General features: G+C 42.6%; 1 protein-coding gene across 2 annotated transcripts in view; it reads left to right on the top strand.

The window, feature by feature from the left end:
• The window catches only part of LOC124788227 (phospholipase D1), a 180664-nt gene that overhangs the window by 5524 nt on the left and 149864 nt on the right, over window positions 1-25276 (top strand). The window contains exons 2-4 of one of the 2 annotated variants that reach the window (XM_047255408.1): window positions 11877-12027; window positions 18108-18314; window positions 22398-22518. In XM_047255408.1, coding sequence (XP_047111364.1) covers window positions 11877-12027; window positions 18108-18314; window positions 22398-22518 — 479 coding nt within the window. Of the gene's footprint in view, window positions 1-11876; window positions 12028-18107; window positions 18315-22397; window positions 22519-25276 lie in introns of those variants that run through there. The other variant, XM_047255409.1, reaches the window with a different exon arrangement.

Raw genomic sequence — 25276 nt, 5'->3', positions numbered from 1 at the left:
TTCTCTTGGCCACAGCTGACAATACCAAAACACAAACACTCACAATTGCGATAAATAAAACCAAACCCACGACATCTCAAAAACATGTACAACATCACAACCCACAAACAACAGACCCAAAAAAAAAAGACTACTTACCACCAACAACAAATTTCGACACTACACACTGGGTTGGTCACTCCAATCACCGCCTCGCATGCATGCGTCTCACACACACACACACACACACACACACAAGAATAACACAAACAAAAAGAAACCTCCCAGACCACCCACAACCTACCAACGCCAATCCAACCCCCCCCCCCCACCCCCACCCCCACAAAAAAGCCAACAAATAAAAACCACAAAATAAATGAAAAGTGCACATTTCAACTCAAAAACAACTGCAACCTGTACATCTTACTCACTGCCCTCAGAAAAACATGAAAAATACAATAATGCGCAGGGATGCTCTTCCCCCAGCAATACTCATCTAAATGAGATAGCAGGTTAGAAGAGCACCTCTTCCCCCTCCCTATGGCTGGTTTAACCACCCTCCAAAACCCCTGTATTGTATTAGTACACGCCCCAGTGTCGTATTTTTTAAACTCTAAACTATTGTTTACAATTTAATGATCATAACCCCTCTTACCCAAACCCCTGTATGATGAAAAAGCATCTGAAACGGCAGTACTCCCTCCTCAATATACTCTTCAATTAACCCTATCAATTCCCTCTTAGTATGCCCCCCCCCAAAACCCTGAAAACACAGTCTCCATACCCACTCTCCGAAGTAACAGCCCCCCCACCCCACCCATAAACCAACTGGAGACTTACCCCTCCTATACTTCCTCTTCCCAATCTGTGACTCATCTATCTCAACCATCAACAATAAAGGTTGGATCTTTGACAATGCCAGCCACTTGTGCTACAAAATCATTAAGCAGATGTCAGCGAAAGATTCTTAGATAAAACCAATGTACCTTACATCCTTGCTCAACACATACCTGTCTAAAGCAGAGTGTACAACATTCTTAAATTGTATCCATTGATATGCCATACAGGAAACACATTTTCTTCTCAGCAAGTTCTGCTGACGTACGGTCTCTTATCATTCCTGCTGTTGTGTACTAAGTCTCCCACTGAAGGAGGAGACGATTCTAGAATTAAGTAACTTAGACCTGTGGTGAGACTATAAATAAGTATGTCAACACAACCTTCATTCCAAATACTATTAAAGGCACAAAAGAAATATTATTAGTATTCTATACTCTTTGTGTTTGCATGCACATGACGTCATGTCACCATTATGCCACAGGACAAAGTCTACACCTGATACCAGTAGGTTCATTTAATAAAAAAAAAAATTAATTAAATGGCCCTGCTATGGCATATGAATAACTCTTAGGAATTATTGATTGGTATAACTCTGCACACTGTACTAGATGGTGAGTATTCGCCAGAAACAAAGATAGGCTAATGTTTGGCATGGTCAAAGAAACTTGATGGAACAGCTGAGAGTGTGATTCTGTATACCAAAGTACCATGCGCAGGTAATTTTAGGATAATTCAGAACAAGTTAGACTAATGATCTACTTCTCTTAAGAGTAGAGTGAAAGTTAATGTTAAGAATTAAAAAGAGGATCCTTGCACTTATTCAGTATTGACATAGCATAAGTAATATGTTGCTGTAATCATTTTCACTCGTTAAATATGTAGGAGTAATTTTAGAAAGTCAAGCATCTGTAAATTGAAGCAAGAGCAAAATGGACAAAATTGGTCTTGGAATATGTACTGCAAATGTAAGGGAGATTTGTAAAAGGCCAGTATCCAGCCTGTTCTTGAGCATTTTGAATCTCCTCCAGGTTACATTAATGGAGAAGATCATTGGAATACAGAGACGTGCTGCTAGTTGTGTAACAACTCAGTTCAATGAGTACGACAGCGCTATAGAGATGACCAGGTAGCATATTGGATTTTGTACATGTTTTCAGGGGAATTAGTGCCATTGTTTCAATTTGTTTTATTATTAATACCGATGTTCCTTTCATTTTTATTTGTGCACATAATTTTTGTTTTGTACAATGAAATCAAAAAGTTGTAATTCTTTCTACATCTACATCCATACTCCACAAGCCACCTGACAGTGTGTGGCGGAGGGTACTTTGAGTACCTCTATCGGTTCTCCCTTCTATTCCAGTCTCGTATTGTTCGTGGAAAGAAAGATTGTCGATATGCCTCTGTGTGGGTTCTAATCTCTCTGATTTTATCCTCATGGTCTCTTCACAAGATATAAATAGGAGGGAGCAATATACTGCTTGACTCCTCTGTGAAGGTATGTTCTCGAAACTTCAACACAAGCCCATATCGAGCTACTGAGTGTCTCTCCTGCAGAGTCTTCCAGTGGAGTTTATCTATCATCTCCATAACGCTTTCGCGATTACTAAATGATACTGTAACAAAGCGCGCTGCTCTCCATTGAATCTTCTCTCTCTCTTCTATCAATCCTATCTGGTATGGATCCCACACCGGTGAGCAATATTCAAGCAGTGGGCCAACAAGTGTACTGTTACCTACTTGCTTTGTTTTCAAATTGCATTTCCTTAGGATTCTTCCAATGAATCTCAGTCTGGCATCCGCTTTACCGACGATCAACTTTATATGATCATTCCATTTTAAATCACTCCTAATGCCTACTCCCAGACAATTCACTGAATTAACTGCTTCCAGTTGCTGACCTGCTATATTGTAGCTAAATGATAAAGGATCTTTCTTTCTATGTATTTGCAGCACATTACACTTGTCTACATTGAGATTCAATTGCCATTCCCTGCACCATGCGTCAGTTCGTTGCATATCCTTCTGCGTTTCAGTACAATTTTCCATTGTTACAGCCTTTCGATATACCACAGCATCATCCGCAAAAAGCCTCAGTGAACTTCCGATGTTATTCACAAGGTCATTTACGTATATTGTGAATAGCAACGGTCCTATGACACTCTCCTACGGCACACCTGAAATCACTCTTACTTCGGAAGACTTCTCTCCATTGAGAATGACATGCTGTGTTCTGTTATCTAGGAACTCTTCAATCCAATCACACAATTGGTCTGATAGTCCATATGCTCTTACTTTGTTCATTAAACGACTGTGGGGAACTGTATCGAACGCCTTGCGGAAGTCTAGAAACATGGCATCTACCTGGGAACCCGTATGCATGGAAGCCATGAATGTGGTAAATCACTAAGTGAACGCTTGTATAATAAGTTGGCAGTGAATCTATGAGCCTTATTAAAATGCTGAAAGTGGCACATTTTAGCTGTTTATGTCTCTATTACCTTATGGGTATCGGAGGACGGGAGGGTGGGGGTGGGGGGTTCAAATCTATATTATTAGGAAGAATTTGATTCAGATGAATGGTGGACACGGTTGTAAATATCACTTGTAGACTTCAGCCAAAAGACTAGTCTGAAATCTGTCCAGGCTTCTCTTTACGCATTCCTACGGGAAGAGCTTCCCCCCACCAATTCCTCTCACCACCAGTAAGTTACATTTTGCATATCATTTCTATTCATGTAATCTGTCTGGAAATGACCTCTACAGGCACCAAACATCCCCCCTCCCCAGGGTGCATGCTTGGCTACTACAAGGCCCCGGCATTTCCAGCTCTACTTCCTTTTTCTGTACTGCAAACCTATATTTAGACTACGTCTTACCTCCTCTGACTTTCCATCGGATGACCCTTTTGGTGCTGACTCTGCCTGGACTTTGTTCACGATTTTGGTCTCAATTTTTAGTTTCACTCTTGGCACTATCTACACCTCCCATTAATGATTATATGGTCCCCATTATTGGGTTTGACCTACCAGAAGTGCGTGTCGTGTGCCCACTCTGGTGTATACTCTGCCCCTGTGCCCTGTCAATCTGGCACACTTCATTTCTGTTGTAGTACACCTACAACTCAGCACGATAACATCAAGTTCCTGCACAGAGGGTAGCCCTCTGACAATGCATGGACTGCACTGTTGGTGCTGGTGGCCACACAGCCCCAGCAGTCTCTTGAAATGGAAAGGCCTTGCATGATGCAACAAAGTACGTTCCCAGTCCATTCCCTTCCCTGACCACACCATAGGAGGAATGCAAGACTATACGACAGGGAGCAGACTCGCCCCCCTTCCCCCTCCCACCCATTACATGGTCTGTATGGGGACTGACAGGGCCAACGTTTTGGCCACAAAGACTTTATTTTTTGTGGAAAACGTTGAAGACAAACATGGGTAAGTTGCAGCCATCCCTAAGATGAAGAGCGGTTTCCTCCTGATTAAAACGCCGTCTCCTGCCCAGTCACCGGTTCTGCTCCTGAAATGCCCGCTAAACCCGCTGGGCAGAGCAGGTAACTAGGATTGTGGAAACAACCAAATAAGGTTGGGGTCAGTTTCACCTTCTAATTGAATTATTTATTGTAATTTAATAACACATTTAAAACCAAAGTGGCACATAGCCAGACCTTTACCAAATGCAACTGTTTCACGCCTGAAGGCTTCCAAACAAGAAATCTTAAAAATCAATCAGATAAAAATGCAGTTAAAAAAGCAAATAAAATAATTAAAAAAACAAATAAAATAATTAAAAAAACATATATCACAACTAGGTGGAAAGCCTCAAGGCAAAGTAGATAGAACAAACATATGCAATGTGCAATACAAATGGCTGAAGACCACAAGTAAGTTTCCAAATTTAAAGTATATTACCGTAATCTTTTAAAGGCAGAAGGCCGCAGTGTTTAAGCTTGAAAGATAATTTTAAGAATAAAGTTGCAAGACTGAAAGCCCACAATTAATTTTCCAGAATTTTTAAAAAAAATATAACCACAAGCCTTAAATATTTAAGTAGCTGAAAACAGATAATTAAACACCAGTGGGAAAGACAATGGCACTCTGAAGCCTCCAGGGAGGTCATTCTGCCCTTGTTTACTTAGGTGAGACAGGAGGTGAGCCCAACTGCACTTGATCCATCGGAACTCAACCAGGGAAAAGCCACGGACCGACCGACACAACTTACTTGCCGCCAGTCAGTACATGAGAACTCAAACACAAAATGTTTTGGACGTAATTATCCACAATCAAATATGTACAAACACTCGGTGTTGCTCACAGGAAAACCTCTCCAACAGCGAACCACCGAAATGAACCACAACATGAATGGACGAGGCTTGGGTACTTAAAACACCACTCAACTTTGACGTCATTGGTCACTGAACCACAAAGCTCATAGCCATCGGACATCTCCACACGTGCTCTGACACTGTGCAGGGACCGGTAGCGGACTCAGCAACTGCACCACGTGGAGATATCTTCCCTGGTCGCAGCAACCGACCGACTGCCTGCTGGTCTGTTCGCAACTGCACTACTGGTGCGTCCGCGACTGCTGCTCAGTCGCGACTGCATCTTTCACTCACTTCCAGACACCCAATGGCGGAAATACTGGCTCGGACCCAACCATGCAGAGGCAACATGCCCACTGACTAAACGACATCCCTGCACCAGGAAGGACTGACCCAAGTTCCACAAGATGGTAATTGAAGAGGCCCAGAAGTACTCAGAGAACCAGTTATACATTGCCCGATGAGACGACCAGCCTCTCAGAGCCAGTACACTGACAACATTTAAAATAAATGTCATTGGAACTAACGCCAACTACACACACAACCTGACAAACACTTGCACGAAGACCTGAACGATACAACAGCAACTAAGCGCTCACAAAAACAAATCGGGAGTCGATGTGCACACACACACACACAGCCGACTCATGAACAATCAGCGAGCCAAAACACGTCATCCGGTATGATGACCGACCAGTGATCCACAAAGACCGTGGCCCGGCTCAAGTGATGCGTGGCGGCAACCGTCGGGCGAGCCAAGTCGGCGCAGGCCTCACTGCTCCAACCCGACTGCACTAGTTCCGCATGCAACTCCCCGACTGTCAGGTCCGGACTGCGCTCCAGACACATTCCAACTGACTGGCAGACCCGAAGTCGCGATCTGAACTGCTTACGACAGATGACGACAGGGAAGTAATAGCAGTCGAGCAAAGATACTGCGAGAGGGGACATATCAATACGCGCTGCGAATGCCGCTCACCGTCAGGCAAAGCAGGAACTCAGCGACAGTAGTAACTGAAATTAACGTAGTGAGGTGGAAGTATGTTAAAAACAGGGTGTAAAATACATGATGGTGGGAACACGAGCCACACACAGCTCAGCTCCCTTGCAAAAAGGTGGGTAACATTTCTGTGATTGTCACTTCCCTTAAGAGTCTTAATATGGTCCAGAATGTTATCTTTCACTGTGATCCTCTTTTGCAATCTGATGATGAGCTGTGGCCAACTTAGAGTGGCGGTGTGTGCACTTCATCCCTCATGTCCATAGAGGCCAAGGGAAAACAGAGTTGTTACCGGGGCTTTCATCTTAGCTTTCGAGGGTGATATGTTACCTGATAAGGTCAAGGTGATGGTCTACCTGTGTGGTGTGAAACCCTATGTTCCTCCTCCTATGAGATACTTCAGATCTATGAAGTTAAGATGTATGTCTTCTTGTTGCACTACTACCCGTGTCTGTAGCAGTCGTGGACGTCTGCTGCACACGAATGTTCCTTGTGCCCCTCCCCCCGTCTGTGTAAACTGCAATGAGCTCCACTCTCCCTGATCTCCAGATTTCTCTGTTTTTAAGTGTGAGAAGAAAATCCAGGAGTATAAGACTTGGACAGGCTCACATATCAAAAGGCCAGAAAAAAGCATGAAGGTCTTAATCCCATACAAATGTCACAATCTTATGCTACAGCTGCAATGTCACCCTTCTCTGTTGACTGTGCCTTCCTCTGCTATGCCCCTTACAGTGGACCATCAGAGCCACACACTGATACCACCCCCTCAGGCAGTCGAGAGCCCTTCTGGTGCTTCCACCACACCCACTTCGGGAGCATCGGCTCCCCAAGTGCCAGGCACACCAGTCCCCATTCCGCAGCCAGAGGCCCCTAATCCTCTGGCTTCCCTAGCTAAACTCTTCCTTCGGCGATTCCTGCTGGTGCACATCCAGACACTAGCTGGTGGCTGAAAGAACCACAAAGTGCTGGCCATCAGACTTCCTGTTCTTCCACTGTCTCTGCAACCAGTTCAGGGACTCCTTCCAAGTCCTCACCTTCTGACAACAAGAAGGACAAAAAAAAGTCCTCTAAGATGAAGGAAATTCCGGTGGCCCCCACTCTGCAGATACATCTCCTGTGCCCCAGGTGGAGATCCTGGTGGTCCCCAAGACACCAGATCTCCCCATGCAATGTGCCGCAGAACCTATGTCAGTAGATCCCCTGCCATCTCAATCTATGGCACAACCCTGGGTCATAACATGCTCCTCCTTCCTTCCCCCTCCCCCCCCCCCCCCAACTATCATTTCTGATACTCCAGAGGAATTTTGATGGATTTTTCCCTCTCTTGGCTGGGCTATGGCAGCTTTTAAGCGCTTACCACATGTTCTGTATTGCCATTCAGGAAATGTGTTTTCCAGCAACTCGAACCCCTATCCTTCATGGCCACCGAGGTTATTTTAAGAATTATATCGTACAGACAGAGAGAGCATCAAGTGGAGTTTGTATGTATGTGCTGGACTCTATGTCCAGTGACCTTGTTGTGTCTCTTGATAAGCCTTTGGAGGCTTGCAGCTATGCGGGTAAGGACACACCAGGATTCCACCATGTGTAATGTTTATCTCCCACCCAATGGTGTTTCTCAGGAAGTACTGTCTGCATTACCATCTCATCTCCCCCCACCTTTCCTAGTCTTCGGTGACTTTAACGCCAATAACTGTTTGTGTGGTTGTACAGTGATGACTGATCATGGTAAAGACATCAAAACTTGACTGGCACGGCTCGATCTTTGCCCCCTTGAACTCTGGTGGCCCCACACTTGTGGCACACAGAACTTACTCGGCCATTGATCGCTCCTTGTGCAGCTCTGGTCTTCTGCCATCTATCTACTGGAGAGTCTATGATGACCTGCGATCACTTACCTCTCCATCACAGATATGGGCAAAGATAGACACCTTTATAGCTTCCAGTCCCCTACAGGTTACCAACCACTTCCTTAGATGATGGCATTTATGCTGATCCAGACACTATTGCTGAATATTTTGCTGAACATGATACTTGCTCATCTACTTCTGACAACTAACACCCCACCTTTCAGTTCGTTAAACAGGGGTGGAGCAAATACAATTATCTTTTACTACATGCCAGGTGGAGCCGCATAATGCTCCATTCAGTGACTGGGAACTCTCCAATGCCCAAGCCCACTGCCCTGCTATGGCCCCAGGACCAGACTGCATCCACAACCAAATGCTGTGAAACACCTCTCAGTGGATTGTCAGTGTCACATACTTGCCCTCTTTAATCAAATCTGGAATGAGGGTGAGTTCTCATCTTGGTAGCGAGAAAGCGCAATAGTTCCGGTACTGAAACTGGATAAGAACACACTGGAGATGGACAGTTATTGCCCTGTCAGCCTTACCAACATTATCTGTAAGTTGCTCAAATCCATGGTGAGCAAGTGGCTATGTTGCCCGATTGAGTCTTGGGGCCTTTTGCTGCATCTCAGGGCAGTTTTTGCAAAGGCCGCTCCACTACCAATAATTTGGTTCACCTGGAGTTCACCATCTGGAGAACCTTTGCATGTCGTCAGCATGTCATCGCTGTCATTATCGACCTATAGAAGGTGTATAACACAAAATGACATCACCGCATCCTTACTACATTACATTAGTGGGTTCACCAAGGTCCACTCCCAATTTCTGTCGAGAACTTCCTGTCGCATCATATGTTCCAGGTTCAAGTGGGTGCTTCACTCAGTACCTCCCATATCCAAGAAAATGGGATCTGCAGGGCTCTGTAACAAGTGTCCCTCTCTTTTTGCCATCAGTGGCCTAGTGGCAGCTGTGGGGTCTGTGGTATCGCCTTCCATATATGCCAACGATTTTTGCTTTTCGTATTGCTCCTGTAGTACGAGTGTTGTTGAGCTTCGCCTGCAGGGCGCGACACAAAAGGCGCAGTCATGCGCTCTCGCCCATGGCTTTTGGTTTTCAGGTGCCAAGACTTACATTATGCACCTACGTCACCATCACCCAGAGCTTTACCTACATGATCAGTTACTTTTTGTAATTGAGATGCACCACTTTTTGGGATAGGTCTTTAATTCCTGGCTGTTGTGGCTTTCCCACTTTCGCCAACTTATGCAAAAGTGCTGGCAATGCCTCAGCAACACTAGCTGGGGTGCAGCTGTCCCAACCTTTCTGCAGCGCTACAAAGCCCTAATTCTCTCCCATATTGATTATGGGAGTCTTGCATATGGTTCAGCATCACACTCGGCATCGCGGATACGGGACCCCACATCATTGTGGGGTCTAACTTGCAACAGGAGCTTTCCAAATTAGTCCTGTGAACAGCCTACTAATTGAGTCCCTTCATTACCTATCAGACGCCAACAATGGCTGCTGAACTACACTGTATGCATTCGTAGCTTCCCTGGACATCCCACATACTGTGTCCTTTTCCCAGGAAGGGAGCTTCACCTCTCACAACAGCAACCCAGAACTGGGTTTACAATTGCTGCACGCCTCCAGTATCTCTGTTCGTAATTGTAACTTCCTCCACTATCACATCTAGTCAAGGAGACATCACATTTGCCTCCATGGCTTGTGCCCCAACCTCGGTTTTGCCATGATGTCTCCTTTGGTCCAAAAGATTCTGTTGACGCCATGATTTTTCACTGCCTGCTCTCGACTATCCTTGAGACATATCTGGATTCAGAGTGGTATTGTCTGATGTCTCAACAGTCAGGCTGAACAGGCTTTGTGTGTGCACGCGCGTGCGCCCACGTGTGCGCCCGCCCGCCCACCCACACACACACACACACACACACACACACACACACACACACACACACACACACATACAATTTCAGTTAACTACACTCTTCGCTGAACGGCTGCACTGCCTTCACTGCTGAACTGATGGCCACCACACTAGCCCTCTGCCATATTCATTCTTGCACTGGCTATAGTATTCTAATCTGTAATGACTCCTTTAGCAGACTTCAGGTTATAGACCACTGCTGCTCACCTCACCCATTGGTTAGGGCTATCCGGGATCTTGTCTGACCCCCATAAAGCTGGATGGTGCTCCAGACCTTTGAGCATTTATATTCCATAGATTGCTGGAAGTCTGAAACTCAGAATGGTCTGCCCTGGTCTCCCAAACAAAAGACAGGTAAGGAGACCATGACCATGTGGCAGTCTTCCCTGTGAGCTTCTCGCAGGGAATCCACTGTCCTCTGTTGGCGCCGCATTAGCCACTCTTAGCTGACCCATGCCCACATTGTCCGATGTAAGGACCCTCTCACTGCTGATGTGGAGCCTGCCTGGCAGTGGCCCACATATTCATAGACTACCCTAATTTGGGTGCTTTGAGACGGCATCTTGATCTCCTGACACATTCCCATTGGTGCTAGCAGATGACGCCAAAGTGGCTGATCTGATGTGTATAGCATGTGAAGGTGGTTTCTGTTCATCCCTGTTAGGCAGAGCTTTGGAGTCATTGACTGCCTGAGGGATTGGTGGATTACCGCCCCCCCCCCCCCCCCAAGTCTCTTGTCGGCCCAGCCTGGTCTCTACCATTTCCACCTTTTTATTCTCTTTATTGTCCTTCATTTCTTGTTTTTAATGCCTTACCTTGACTGATCTTTAAATGGCTTGTCTGTGCTGCCTTTTTCCTGAGCTTTTATCTCTATTTTTTATTGCATTAGTTACACTTAAGCTTTCCAGGATTTGCCTTTTGCTTCCACCCTTTGACGCCCACCAAGGATATGCCACTTAACTGATATAGGGACTGATGACCCTGCAGTTCCTTTCAATCCAAACCAACCAACCAATGAATCAACCAACCAACTGACCGACCATGCCCCCCTCCCCCACTTAAAGTAAAAATGAAAGTGGAACTACAGGTATGAAATATATGTGTGTCACAAGAAGACCTTGTGTTCAGACATTTGAAGAGTTTATTATTCGTAATAGGTGTAAGAAGTGTCGTTATTCTACATTTGTAAATCTGTATATAGTTCAGATAACAACTTTGCCTTTATCCTAAACAATTTTCCATTGTAGCAGTTATTAAAATTTTACAGTCACACAAGTAATTACATTAATCTCCATAACTTTCCCATCAGTTACGTTCTGTTGCTACTTTATCTTGTTTCTCTGCCTTCTGACTTCTCCTTTTTTGACTTGGAAAAATGAACTATGAAGTTGTTTAAACATTAAACTGGGATTCTGTCTATTATTTCTGGCATTAACTGTCATTCTTCATGATGTTTCATATAAATTAGCATATGTAGATTGTATTTTCTGTGATAGTTTTACAATTAACATTTTGTACTATGGACAGAGAAATGTTCACAAAGCTGTAGCAGATGGAAACAGGTATATTGGTGTAAAATTGCTACTTGTATTTTGAAATGTAGAACTCCTGGCAGGAAAGGTGAAGTGGGAGAAAGAAAGAAAGAAAACAGGGATAGCTTAAGAATGTAGGAAAGGTGCTGGATTAAGAACAACTTACCTCATAGTTTCTCTGATACATTCATTTTTACCTAAGGTCCAGGATGAACTGTTTTATAATCATAAGCATTACCAGTTTCTTTTCCACCTAGCCTTTCCTCACTTCTGCCAGAAAAGGGAGTCCTACATTATGGATGATAAAAGTTTTATGTATTTCTACATCTTCCCATCTGCTGCTGCTTGGTGATCAATTTTCTCTATAAATATTTTAACTGAATTTACTTCTTTGACTTTACAGGTGCAAAGGGCTTGCCTTTTAATGTTGTTCACAGCCCACCAGTCAGTTTCAAGGCTCTCCACAGGCATTTGTTCATCCCACATGTCGAAATCAAAGTGAAAATTATTGATGTGGAACGCAGCGTCACAACTCATATTCTGAACCCAAATCTGTGAGTGACATTTCTTTTTTCATTCTTTGCCTCTTTGTGACACGAAATTTGTTGTAATATAAAATTGTTGAGCCTGGTTGACATAGTTTGTTGGCTTTTGCTTTGGGATCTTTGGCTAACACTTGTCTCAGGATCTTCAGCTGACGTTTAACAAATTCTCTGACATTTCACCATCATGAATGGTGGGATTGCCAAATGTTCACCCTCCATTGCAGAGTCCACCACCAGAAATGGATGGTGAATCTTTGGCATTATCAGTAATTTGCACTGGCAAAACATCAAAAAAAATTGTTAAATATCAACAGAAATTCTTGAGGTAAAAGCCATTGAGGGATAAATCATTTATTGTTATAATCTTTCAAAGTTACAGTAGTACCATTAAGTTCCATTTTGTACACATGCTAGTAAGATTACTCCAAAAACAAAAACCGCTACGGGGCCTCAGCTCTTTCGTGTGTGTGTGTGTGTGTGTGTGTGTGTGTGTGTGTGTGTGTGTGTGTGTGTGTGTGTGTGTGTGTGGGGCACAAGGGCTCCCGGTCTGCATCCCATCCCCTATTCACTCTTTCCCATCCTAGCTCCTCCGCCTCCCGCCACCCCTCCCCCCTCTTTATCCCTTGGTGTTTTCCTTTACAATGACCTTGCTGTTCCCTTGGTTCTGCTATTCCTTTATAGTTTTCTCTTACATTTCCTCTCCTCTTTTTTCCCAGCTTTTCCTGATCTCCCTTGGGGTTTGACTTCCCTTACTAAATTGTTTCCTTAGTGTGAGCCATTTGGGGAAGAACTCCATTCCTTGCATCTGTGATGTGGGTTCCTCTCCCCTCCTTCCCCTTTTCCTTCCCTGCTGTAGCCTCCATCCCTCTTCCCCCCACCCCCCACCTGCCCGCTAGGTCATCAGGACAGTAGCAAGTCCGTGTGGTGGGGCTGTTGTGTACCCATCGGGCTGAGCCCCATGTCAATGCAGTGATAACACTTCTGGTAACTTAGCTGTCACCATCCCATGTATGCATAGGAGTGATTTACCATCTTTTTGGGGCATCAGAACTTTCAGCAACTACCACTGTGCCAGGCGGCCCTTGCTGCTGCTGGGTGGTGCCCACGGGGTAAGCCTCTGATCAGAGTGGATGGTACATGAAGCATGCTAAAATCCACACTTCTGGCCTTTCTTCTGTATCTGTCACTGCAGATACAATCAGTTCTCTCTCTGCACCTACTTTTGCTTCTTTGGCCTTCCGCTTCCCTTTTGTAGAAAACATTGAAGTTTGGTGAAGTTGATTCCCTTAGTAAGATGAGCTCTTGTCCCGTAACAATTGAAAACTCTTCTGCCAGTCAGTTTATTTTCCTTTGTGCTTGTGAGCACTTAGGAGACATCCTGGTGAGTATTGTTCCTCACCAATCCTTAAATATTACTCAGAGCACTATTTTCCACAGGAACCTCATTCTTCAACCTGATATGGAATTCAGGACTAATCTGGCACAGTGCAGTGTTCATTTCATCCAGCGAGTCTAGAGAGGTCCTAAGGACAGTTGTGTTGATACCAGCACTTTCATCCTCTTGAGCGGGATATCCTTCCACAAAAAATCAAACTTACGGTTTAGTATTGCGACATGAAGTTCACCTCCCATGCACTGTTTCTTGTGTCTTGCTTGCCAGATTGCCCAATCTATGAACAGAAAAGGATGATTCAGGAATGCAAAACACTCAACTATCTATCCTGCTCAGATGCATGATGGAAATTTGACTGTCTCCACCTAGCATCTTTCACGACTACCTTCACTTCTGTTGCATCCTTTCCTCCTCTTCCTTCCTTTTTACCTCCTTCCGGTTCCCCTTCCTTTTCCTCCTTCCTGGCCGTTCCCGTTTCCTCCCTTCAAAGAACCACTTTTTCCCCTCAGTCGGAAAACCCTCATCTCTATCTCCCACCAGGGCTGGAGCTCCCTGTAAGAGGGGATGTCACCCCTTCCCTCTCAATCAGGGTTCAATCATACGTTCATGGACATCACTCTGTCCTTACCAGTGACAGACACTGGTACAGCAAGGTGATCAATTCTAGCCCATTCAATATCTGTCCAGGCTCTTGTACTGCTCTACTCCAACGGAACTGTAGCAGTTACTATTGTCACCTTCCAGAATTACAGTCTTCCTTGGTGATCTATAGCTTATGTTGAATTGCAGGAATATCATTTCATGGAGACTCATTTGCCAACTCTTTGTGGTTTCCAAGCCTTCTGCCGGAACCGGATCAGGCCTTTGTGAACCTCCAGTGGTGTCTGTACATTGGTCCACACAGACATTGCTAGTTTCTGGGTTCCTCTTCAAACTGCATTGGAAGCAGTGGCTGTTCAGATCCATTTACACTTAGCAGTAACAATAAGCAATCCTTAACTCTCCCCAGACCATCCTGCAACTTTTCCTGCTTTTCTTGCTCTCCTTCGACAGCTCCTTCCTTCCTTCCTTCCTTCTCCTTAAGGATTTTAATGCACATCACTCTCTGTGGGGTAGTACTGCGGCCACTGCAAAAACCTGCATTATGCTTTTCTGTTGTCACCCTACAGTACATCCCTATCCAGATCTGAACCTTGATGGTCAGCCCGTCAGTGTGGTGGACTCTTATTATCTCTTGGGATTGGTAATTGATGCCTGGTTGACATGGTTTCACTATCTTTGTTAACTAAAGCAGAAATGTTACTCTCACCTCAATGCTCTTTGATGTCTCGGCAATACCAGCTGGGTTGCAGATCGCTCTGCTCTGCTCTGCTGCAGCTCTACAAAGCATTGGTCCAGTCTTGTCTAGATTGTGGGAGTCTCTCATACTTCTCAGCGAAATTGTTGATGTTGCAGATGCTGGAACCAATACGTCATTTTGGGATTTGACTGTCAACTGGCTCCTTTCAGACTAGCCTCATGATCGGCCTCCTAGTGGAGGCAGGAATTCCACCATTGCAGGTTCTCTGCACCAACCACAGTTGATTGCTTATGCATTAAGCATCCACTGCTCCCTGGAGCAACTGAACTACTGACGTCTCCTCTTTCCAGATACAGAGATCTGTCTCCCGCAACTGCTGCTCATTTCCTTACTCGTGCTCCTCATTCCCCTCTGCCCCCCCATTCCCCTCTGCCCCCCCATTCCCCTCTGCCCCCCCCATTCCCCTCTGCCCCCCCATTCCCCTCTGCCCCCCCATTCCCCTCGGCCCCCCCCATTCCCCTCTGCCCCCCCCATTCCCCTCTGCCCCCCCCATTCCCCTCTGCCCCCCCCCATTCCCCTCTGCCCCCCCCATTCCCCTCTGCCCCCCCCCCCATTCCCCTCTGCCCCCCCATTCCCCTCTGCCCCCCCCATTACCCTCTGCCTCCCCCCATTACCCTCTGCCTCCCCCCATTACCCTCTGCCTCCCCCCATTACCCTCTGCCCCCCATTCCCCTCTGCCTCCCCCCATTCGCCGCCGGCCCCCCCATTCTCCACCGCCCCCCACATTAGGCCTCCCCCCCCTTAGTATTCTCACTTTTGTTGACCTGCCTATACAACTGGTTTCCTATATTCCTTGCAGTTTTGTTCCCCCTTGCCTTTCTTTTTTCATTATTTCTTTTTGGTGTTTTTGGTCTTCCTTCGGTATCTGACCTCCTCTCTCTGTAGTGTGAGCGATTTGGGGAATAATTCCCTTCTTAGCGCCTACAGTGTGGATTCCTCTCATTCCTTCCTTCCTTCCCTGCCATATTCCCCCTCTGCCCTGCTAGGTCATCAGCACGTGTAGCCAGTCCGTATCGTGGGGCTGTTATGTACCGATCCGTCTCAGCCGCTTGACAGCGCAGGGTACCTGAACTGTTGCTTCTCATGTATGCCTAGGAGTGGTTGCTTATCATTCTGGAGCATCGGAACTCCCAGCAACGACTAAGCTTCAAAAAATTTGCTATTCTCCTACAGCCATCTCTTCAATTGGTAACGGATTATTTAAGCTGCTTCTTAACAATCCTGCAGGCCTTCCTTCTCTGGCTACACTCTTGAATGAGATCCAGGCTCACCAGCTTTTTGTAAAAAACTTTTCCCGTTACTTGGTCTGCACTAGGGTGAACCACGACCAAGCTGTCACTTTTGTGAAAAATATCAAACACAAGTTTGATGAAGTTGAATCTCTGAGTAAGATGTGATTTGGTTCACTATTGGTCAAAACTACTTCTGCCATCCAATCTGCAGCCATTCGTGCTTTAATATTGGCACACAATTCCTGGATGGTTGAACTGGTTCTCAGTTTCCTCCGTGAAAGTGGTTTTTATTTTCAGTTCTAAGGTTTTTAATCTCCCTCTGTAGTAGGGACAGGGCAGTGAGGGTTGGGGTGTCTATCACTGTAAGCTGTGTTTGAAGGTTCCTGACTCCCCTCCCTGGCCAAGATCCTCTTTTCTCTTCCTTTTACTACGTTTTTATCACCTTTTATATTTGGTTAGTCTCCTTTTACATTCTAGTGGTTTTACGCTTTTGAATAGCAGGTGGTCTTGCCTGTTTCACCATTGACAGCATGACTGCACTTTTATGTTTTTTAGCGTTTTACCTTTTATCGTTATGACTCTTCTGAGATGTAAATCCGTACGGATCTACCACCTTTGAAACAAGGGATTGATGATGACCTTGCTGTTCGATCCCTTTAACCCCAATCAAGCAACCAACCATATTCTGCTGGTCTGCCTCCACCTTTTGGCCCTTCTCACTAAATATGGCCTCACTCTCTCTTTGTCTCATGTGTTAGCAGACAACGTTCATATGGTTACATCTGTCCTCGGTTTTCTTCACAAAAGTGGTTTGTCCTCTCAGGTTTAAGTCCCTGAATTTTCATCTGGAATTTCAGTTCCTCAGTTAGCATAGCTGTTGGTTACGGAGGCCTCAGCCTTACCTCCAAACAGGCCAGGTTCTCCCTGCCTTTTTCCCTACATTTTGTCTAGTCAGTTGTGCAGTTTTGTTTCCTCTTTTCGGGTGTCCTCTTCCCCATGATGATAATGGTATAGTGTGGGTGTCGGGACAGGTCGGTGGTAGTGCTGGTTCCCCAGCATCCCTGCTCTCCCTGTTTCCACCCACCCCTCCCTCCTGTTCTTTCCTCTTCCTCTTGCCTGACATTCCTTTTCCCTCTTTGTTTGTCAGTTACCCTTTCCCCTTGATTGGACTGTGCTGTTTGCGTTGATTTCTGCCATCTAAGATCATTCTTTCTTTTACTCTTTTTCCCTTTCTTGTGTGTTCTGTCTGACATGCTGTTCTTCTTCTGTTTCCCTGCTCTCGCACTGTCAATAGTCTTTACTGTGTGTAGTTGGGTGGAGTGCCTCAGGTAAATGTCCCACATCAGTTTCTGCCTTTGAGAACCTCCAGCTGCTCCCTGGATGGGGCACCTCGCCTGCCTTTCTTCCTTTCCATTTTTTCTTGTTCCTTTGTTGACCTTTGATAGACTGTAGGGTTTTCTTTCCTTGAGTTTCATTCACTATGCTCTTCTTTGGTGTGTAGTATTGTTGACTTGCTTGTTCCAGATAGGAGGGCCTGATGATCTCATAGTTTTGTCTCTGTAATCCTTAAACCAACCAGCTATAAACAAAAAATACAGGATATTAGAAGAATAAATGTGATCAAATGATCTGATCTGTGGGATTGTTACAGCCAGCACAGTAATATTTAAGTATCTTCTACAATACAAATATGTAATATAATCTCTGCAGTAAAATATTAATTTTTGAAGTCTAGTAGCTGCAGATTAAATTGAATAATTTTAATCTTATGTTATTGCAAATTAGTATTGAAATGTGAATAAAGATATAGAACTGCAGATGCAGATTCTGGTTGAGTGTGTGTGGTATGTATGTTTGGCATTAGACCCTGGAGGCAGGAATCATCAGAAATATATACATACCCCTTTGCTCGTGCATGCTATCAGAATAGTTCAAGAAATACTCAACAAACATGACAGCACTTGTGTTGATCCCCTGATGTCAGTCTGGTCAACTGAAAATTGCAATCACACACACACACACACACACACACACACACACCTGAGTTTTTATTGTGTACTGGCAACAAATCAAGTATTACTTTTCAATGTCATTAATGTTGTAGATATACTCTGGCAGTTCAACATGGAGATTTTACTTGGCAGATCAAGAAACGTTACAGCCAGTTCCAACAATTGCATCAGCAGCTTATAATGTTCCGTACTAGTCTCAATGTGCCGTTTCCTTCGCGGTCCCACCGTGAAAAACGCCACAGCTTCAGAAATGAAATATCATCGGGTGCAAAAAAAGGAGGAAAGGGAGCCTTGCCCAGGTAATCTTTCTTATTTGTCTATTTTAGCTAGAATAGCAAGATATAGAACAATTTAAACTAAAACAAAGCTGTTGTATGAACCCACTGTCTAGTTGCGTGTGGTAAAGTTTTGTTAGCTTTGCTTACAGCAAATCTGTGTATATATCCTAATTCAAACCCAACGTAGAATTGTTACTGAATCAAATGAACAGCAGAATAAAAACAGCTTACATTCTTTAGGGAAATGTATATATGACCAGCATAATGCTGATTTATGCTGCAAAAGATACACCACCATAGCAAGGAATGTCACATCTAAGCATTCCACTTGATATTTCAATTCATGCCATGCACTCTAGCTATTAATGGAAGAGAAAGTCAAATCATGTCACATTGGGGATTCTGTTGAAAATTTTTTTGACACTAAGAGGACTGTCCTAATTGTTTGCTAATATCATACACTAACTTACTCTTGCTGTCTGCTTAGTCTACTGATTTTATTACAAAAATCTGTCATGAACTTTGCTGAGGACGTTAATAAGTGTATCTCTGTCCTACCATTATTAGTTCTGTAATGCTCGGACTGCATCCCAAATTTTTGTGCAGCGGCCATTCTCTTACAACGTCACTTGCACCATTCAGTGTTCGGAAATGCAATGCAATGCGATGTGGTGTGAAGTTGACACTTCAGTTAATGTGATCCTTTATCTTGAGAGGCTTAAAAATTCAGCAGTTTAGGTAATGTGGTGGAGTTTGAGTGAATTATTGACCTTCCTACTGGGCAGCTTTTCCCCACTCTACAGTAAGAGTATTATAACAGAAATTCTGAAAATTAATGTTGTAAGTTGTATTGTAAGTATTAGTGACATTGTAATTCAATATTATTTCATAGTGGTAATCACTTAATTGTATTGCACTTTAATAAAATGTACATCCTTGAGCTCTTTCCGCATACCATAGACCCCTCTCTATGGAATCCATGAAATATGAATAAAGTAATGTAAATGTTATCCACTGTGCAGAATGGACAGCAGTCCTCATCTTATTCATTGCACATCGTTTAATGTTAACCCTAATTGTGCACATGAAAGGTGATATTTACCTATATTTGTATAGAAAAATTTTGCAAATGATTAGTGAGTAAGAGAGATTTACGAAAAGAGGGGAACTACATCATATTGCTTGATGATAGGAATAGCAGTCATTGAAGTGTGAATATGGAAAGCTGGCCTGCTAGATACTGCTTTTACTAAAATGATAAAGACCTGGTAATGGGTTATGCTTATGGATGACTTACAGGGCTACCAAGAAGGGCACTGCAGGACATAAAAGTATATCACTGGATATAAAATAAAAATCTGATTAATGATGAGTAGAGTACCATATTTGCATGAATCTAATGTTCCATTGATGTAGTGTGCGCTCCAATTTTAAAAATTAAAACGATGAAAAAAGAGTTTGTTGGTACACCACTGCTAGGCTAAATTTGTTTTAAACAGCAATGAATGTATACACAGAGCAATAATTTTTGAGTGACACATTGACACAGTCAAGCATTAAAGTTTATCACTCATCCCTTCTCTTGGTTTCAAACAATGATGTCTCCAAGGAATAGCTTTTCATTTTTAGGGGTCTTGGGGCTTGTTTTCCTCCTAAAGATTAGGAATGGGGGATGCCTGTGCCCATCTGCTGCAATTGCCAGCATTACAGTAACATGCTGTCTTTCACACCCTGATCTTTTGATGGTAACTTCTTCTGTCTCCTTCTCGTCAATCATGTAATTACGTAGTGTATCAAATAAAATTGGTGTCTCACAAACATTACCTATCTGGACAATTGAAAAAATTCTTCTCTTTTCAAAGTGTGATGAAATAATTGAAGTTTTTTCTCAAAATCCTGTGGAAGCTTTTGGTATATTGTGCTGTGGTGTCACATAGATAAGCTCACCCATTTCATAAAAGATCAGCCCATCCACGACTATTCTTAAATTCTTGCCTCGTTATATTAAGAACTGTGTCCATGTCTTTGGCTTTGTTTCTTATTGTGTCGCTACTCACAGCTTGCCCATTCTACATCCTTTCAGTGAAAAGTTCCAAAACTTTTACTTTAAGATCAGGATGACTTCCTTTGCAATGGCCAGTGAACTTCTGTCTAGTAGTGGTACTTGCAAATAGTGCCAATTGCTGTTTCTCCATAAGCAAATTTTACTCTCAGCTGCTCTGAACTCTCATCCTGCCCTCCTGTTACCATATTTTTCACCATAAAGAATTACTTTATGCTTGAAAGTAGCGTCATATGATCATCTTCTCTTTCTATTTCGTGACTACCTAATGCAAACACATTATGCAGTAATATGCCAACAACAATGTAACGAAGTTGAGAACTATAACAATGTTTTGTGACATAAGAAACAGTACGGTACCTGAATTTCAGTGATGATGTTGGTGAACAACGGATTCAAGTTTGCAATAAAAAATAATGCACCATCGAATCTTATGCACACCTCAATTTTGAATGCCGCATATGGTAAAAAAGAAGTGTGCATTAGATTTGTGTAAACAAGGTAAGTTAATTAAAGAAATAATGAGGAAATATGCAAACAAAGACAATAACCACGTGAAAAACCTAGTTGCAGAAACAGCTTGGAAAGGTTACAGCTAAAAACAATAGATTTTGACACCTAAGGTACCATATGGATAAGATACATTAATTTTAGGATAAAGAAACATGTTTGATGATAATAATAAATAAGACAAAGCCCTAATGGAGATTCAGTTCTTTATCCGCCCATCCAGATTTAAATTTGTTGTGGTTTCCTAGAATCATGTAAAGCAAATGCCAGGATAGTTCCTTTGAAATGGACAGGGCCTCTTTCCCTCCCCAATCTGAGCATGTTTTCCATCTTTAATGTTCAGCAGTATGATGTTAAAAACACCATCTTTCTTCCTTTTGAAACAAAGCAGTGCATCAACAACGGCTGTCAGTTGGTTTGCATCCATATGTTCTACAGATCTAACTCATTTGTCACACTCGGCACGGTTTCAACTAACACATGATTTATGGTTTTATGATTATTTTCATTCTATTATGTTCATTTGTCTCTTCTTGAATATTTTTAAAATCTGTAAAACAGCAGCACTCTTCCAGCAAAACAAATTCAGTTTCTACAAAAGCTTAAAAACTCCCCCCCCCCCCCCCCTGCTCTCTCTCTCTCTCTCTCTCTCTCTCTCTCTCTCTCTCTCTCTCTTAGCACATTATTGGGCTAGGTGGATATGATTTTGATACCAGATTAAAAATTCATTTTACACCCAGTAAAGTATTACACATTATCATTCAGACCTAAATTCAATAAACTACTCTTAAACAACCAGCTCTTGACACCACAAGTGTGTGTCTGTGTATATCCAGGCTGCTTTATTATCCATAGATCATTCATATAAAACTTCTTGGTGATGTTGCTTGAGAATTGACAGGTGTCAACAAATAAAAATTATGTAATTTATTTTAATCAAATTTTTATTTTGTAGCACATAAACTTATTGACAGCACAATCGTTTCCTCTATTGCAAATTCAGTAGTTAATTTGCTTTAGTGCCTGACATAAAACCAGCAGTGGTGCATCGGACTCTGATACTGGTCTCCCAAGAGAAGCTCAAAGCACAGATTATTAGAAGTCATTCCTCTGGTACTTATGTCGGCATTATGCCTTTCGTATTCAATCCCGATGCAATATCTGTGTTTCATGGTCAATGTGAAGGTCCAAGGGATACAGAAAACCTGCAGTGGTGCATCGGAATCTAATACTGGTCTCCCACGAGAAGCTCAAAGCACAGACTATTAGAAGAGTCACTCCTCTTGTGCTTAAGTGGGCATTGTGCCTTACGTATTCATTCCCGATGCAATATCTGTCAGAGACTCAAGTCTCGATCTGTAGTTGTATTTCTCATCTGCAAATTCTGTATATCATAGTACCAGACATAGATGCAAATTGGTTTGTTTTTATCAGAAAAAATTTCTGTACTTATTCTGATTTTTTGTATGCCTTTGTTACTAAAGACTTTTTGTAACTCAGAAAACTGCTACTCACTGTTATGTTTTTTGCAGGTTTCCAAATAAACCAGAAGCACTTGTGCCATATGAAGATATTGACAAGCGATGTCGTCAGCTGGAAGATTATCTGAACAATCTTTTAAGGATAAGAGTCTACAGAATGCGACATGAAACGGTACTTTCTAATACTACATATGTGATAACATCTATATCAAAATCATACATTTACTGTGTTGCCGATGTCCTACTCTCTCTGTTCCCTCCCACTTTGTGCTTTTCACTTTGTTTCTTTTCATCTGTCAAAAGATAGGTCTGCCTCAATGTGTGGCATCAGTGACCTGCCCCTGTTTTCTCAATTTATCCAACCCCTTTCTCTTTCCTCCCTGTGAAGGAACTAACATTTTTAAAATCTGAAGTAGTTTCTTCTGCTTTTGTGTGCGAGCATGTGTGTGCGTTCTGCAGCAACTGTTATTTACATTTCAGGTTTCTCCATTCTCTCTTTCATCTCTATTTCACTCAAACTAATCCTTTCATTGACTATTTTTCTCTCCTCTTTCTTTCTCATTTTCCTTTACCTTATGGTTCCTTAGACAGAGATTTATTTCTAACTCCTCATTTCTCCAACTCATTATTGTGTCCATGTTTACTTACAGATAAATTTGTTTTTGGATGGGATCCGCCTTAAGCAAACATTTTTTTTCTTCTTTTTACCTAGACATGGTTAGTCTGATCTACAACAAACTCTGAAACACCACAGCAAACCTACATCACACTATTCTAAACATAAAATTCAACAAATCAAATGTTGATGCTGTAACTTCAGCAAAACATGCCTGGATAAATAGAAGAAAAAGTCGGTTGCCTAAGGTGGATCCTGCACTAAAACAAAATTAATAATCCCCTTTTGAAATATGCTGCTCTCCGTTGGATCTTCTCTATCTGTCCCATTAATCCCACATGTTAATGGTTTTTGCCATGAACAATACCCAAGGATTGGTGTTAAAAATGTTTCATTAGTTACTTCTTTCATGAATGTATTAAGTTTCCTGAAGATTTTTCCAATTAATCTCAGCCTGGCATCTGCTTTCCCTTCAATTATATTTACGTTATCCTGGATGTTTTATGTCTGTTACAGTTTCCAGTTATTTGTGTTCTCATTCTTTCTCTCCCTCCTCCCCCTGCCCCCCCCTTTCCTCTCCCTCTTTCAGTGTATGAATCATTGGTTAAGTATATAATTTGCTTTACTTGACAGTGTAACTTTCTTTGTTATGTTCTATTTATTAATCATTTTGCCTTCAGCTCATTTCTTACTAGCAACAAGCTACATAGTGCAAAGGGTAAGGCACTAGACTCTGACCATCCACATTTAGTTTTACCATGGTTTTGTTAAATCAATCAAGGCAGATGCCAGGATGGAAAATGATGACCAGTTTGCTCTGTCAGTTCAAGCTTGTATTCTATTTTTATCCATCTCCTCATGAATGAGAAGTTAACTTCCCTTCTTTCATTCCTTTTTTTTATTATTTTTTTGCATGCAGTTTTCTCTGTGTTTGTTGCAATAGCGTGTGCAAGGTTTTATTAAAATTGTAAATTTGAGAAAAACAGCTTCAGTTGTGTCTACATAACATGATGATTTTTATATTTTCTCTGTGTCACATTAAAAATGTGTTATTCATACTCCTGTCATTGTACATGGTCCTGTCAAAACAGAATAGAATAGACTAACTTCCAAATATGTAAACACAAAATGATGATTATTCCACTACATAACAGAATAATTACCAATGCACTGTTAGTCCTTAAAGTATATCATCATTTTCTAATTACATTAAAATATTTCTTTGGTGTGACATTATCATACAAAATCTTGGTACTAGAGTTCATATCATCATTAGACAAGTTAACCCTTTGACTGCAGAAGGTGCGCCACCTGCTTGGCGCGCTGAGGTGCCGCGGTCTGCAGCATAATCCGTCTAACTGCGCTGCTTGCCTGTCTCTCGGAGCCACCGCCAGGAATGGATCGGCCCGCATTGCTAAACCCACCCTGTGCTGAATATTTCTCAGCTGAATACGACTCGCACAGAGCCAACATGAATTTCTGGCGACTTTGAGGTGTAATATCTCGGGCAATAGTTTTTGTAAAGAAATAAAATTTGGCCATTTTATACAACTTTATGCATTCTCTTAAGAATAATAATGACAAGAATTTTACGAGCCATATTGAACCAGAAAATTGTAGATAAATCAGCCAAAAAAATAGGTGCCTGAAAAAATTTCGAAGTTTGGCTTCTTGATTCTCCTGAGCTAATGCTATGACGAACATGAAATTTGGCATGTAGTGACCTAACAACACAAGGTTCTTAAATATAAAGTTTCATTTCCATAGTACTTTTCAGTACTGAATGAATTAAGCACAAAATTGGAGATTTTGTAAAAACGTCAAAAATGCTGTATTTTCGTTCTGATTTTGCTAAAAATCTATGCTCCATAAAACATACCAAGCTGTACAACTGGAATGATAGTTGGGCGCGAAAATCAGGCCCGAAAGAATGTAAACTTTGGGTTAGCATATCTAATAGTGTGACCGCATGATGGAAATGAAATCGAGTGTGCAATAGATTGACTGCACAATGATAAGGAATAAAAAATTTTATTCCCCTACTATTTTCCAATAATCTACAAATTAGTCAAAAAGATGTTACTTTTTATGAAAAGATGAAAGCAGGGTGTATTTGATTTTTCAAATACCATTTTCTGTTAATGCTTCAAAGCCAGTCTCATTCGAACAACAAATTTTAAGCCCCCCACACTCCCCAGAACGGTCAGTTTAATTTTCAATATTGGGTAACAGAAGCAAAGTAGCAAGAAAAATCGCACTGAGAAAAGAGTTTTAACTTTGGCATGTTGTTTCTCATTGATCAAAGGCGTTTAAA

The sequence above is a fragment of the Schistocerca piceifrons genome, chromosome 3 (assembly GCF_021461385.2).
Source record: "Schistocerca piceifrons isolate TAMUIC-IGC-003096 chromosome 3, iqSchPice1.1, whole genome shotgun sequence".
Taxonomy (NCBI): Eukaryota; Metazoa; Arthropoda; class Insecta; order Orthoptera; family Acrididae; genus Schistocerca; species Schistocerca piceifrons.
This window is presented reverse-complemented; position numbering and strand designations above follow the sequence as displayed.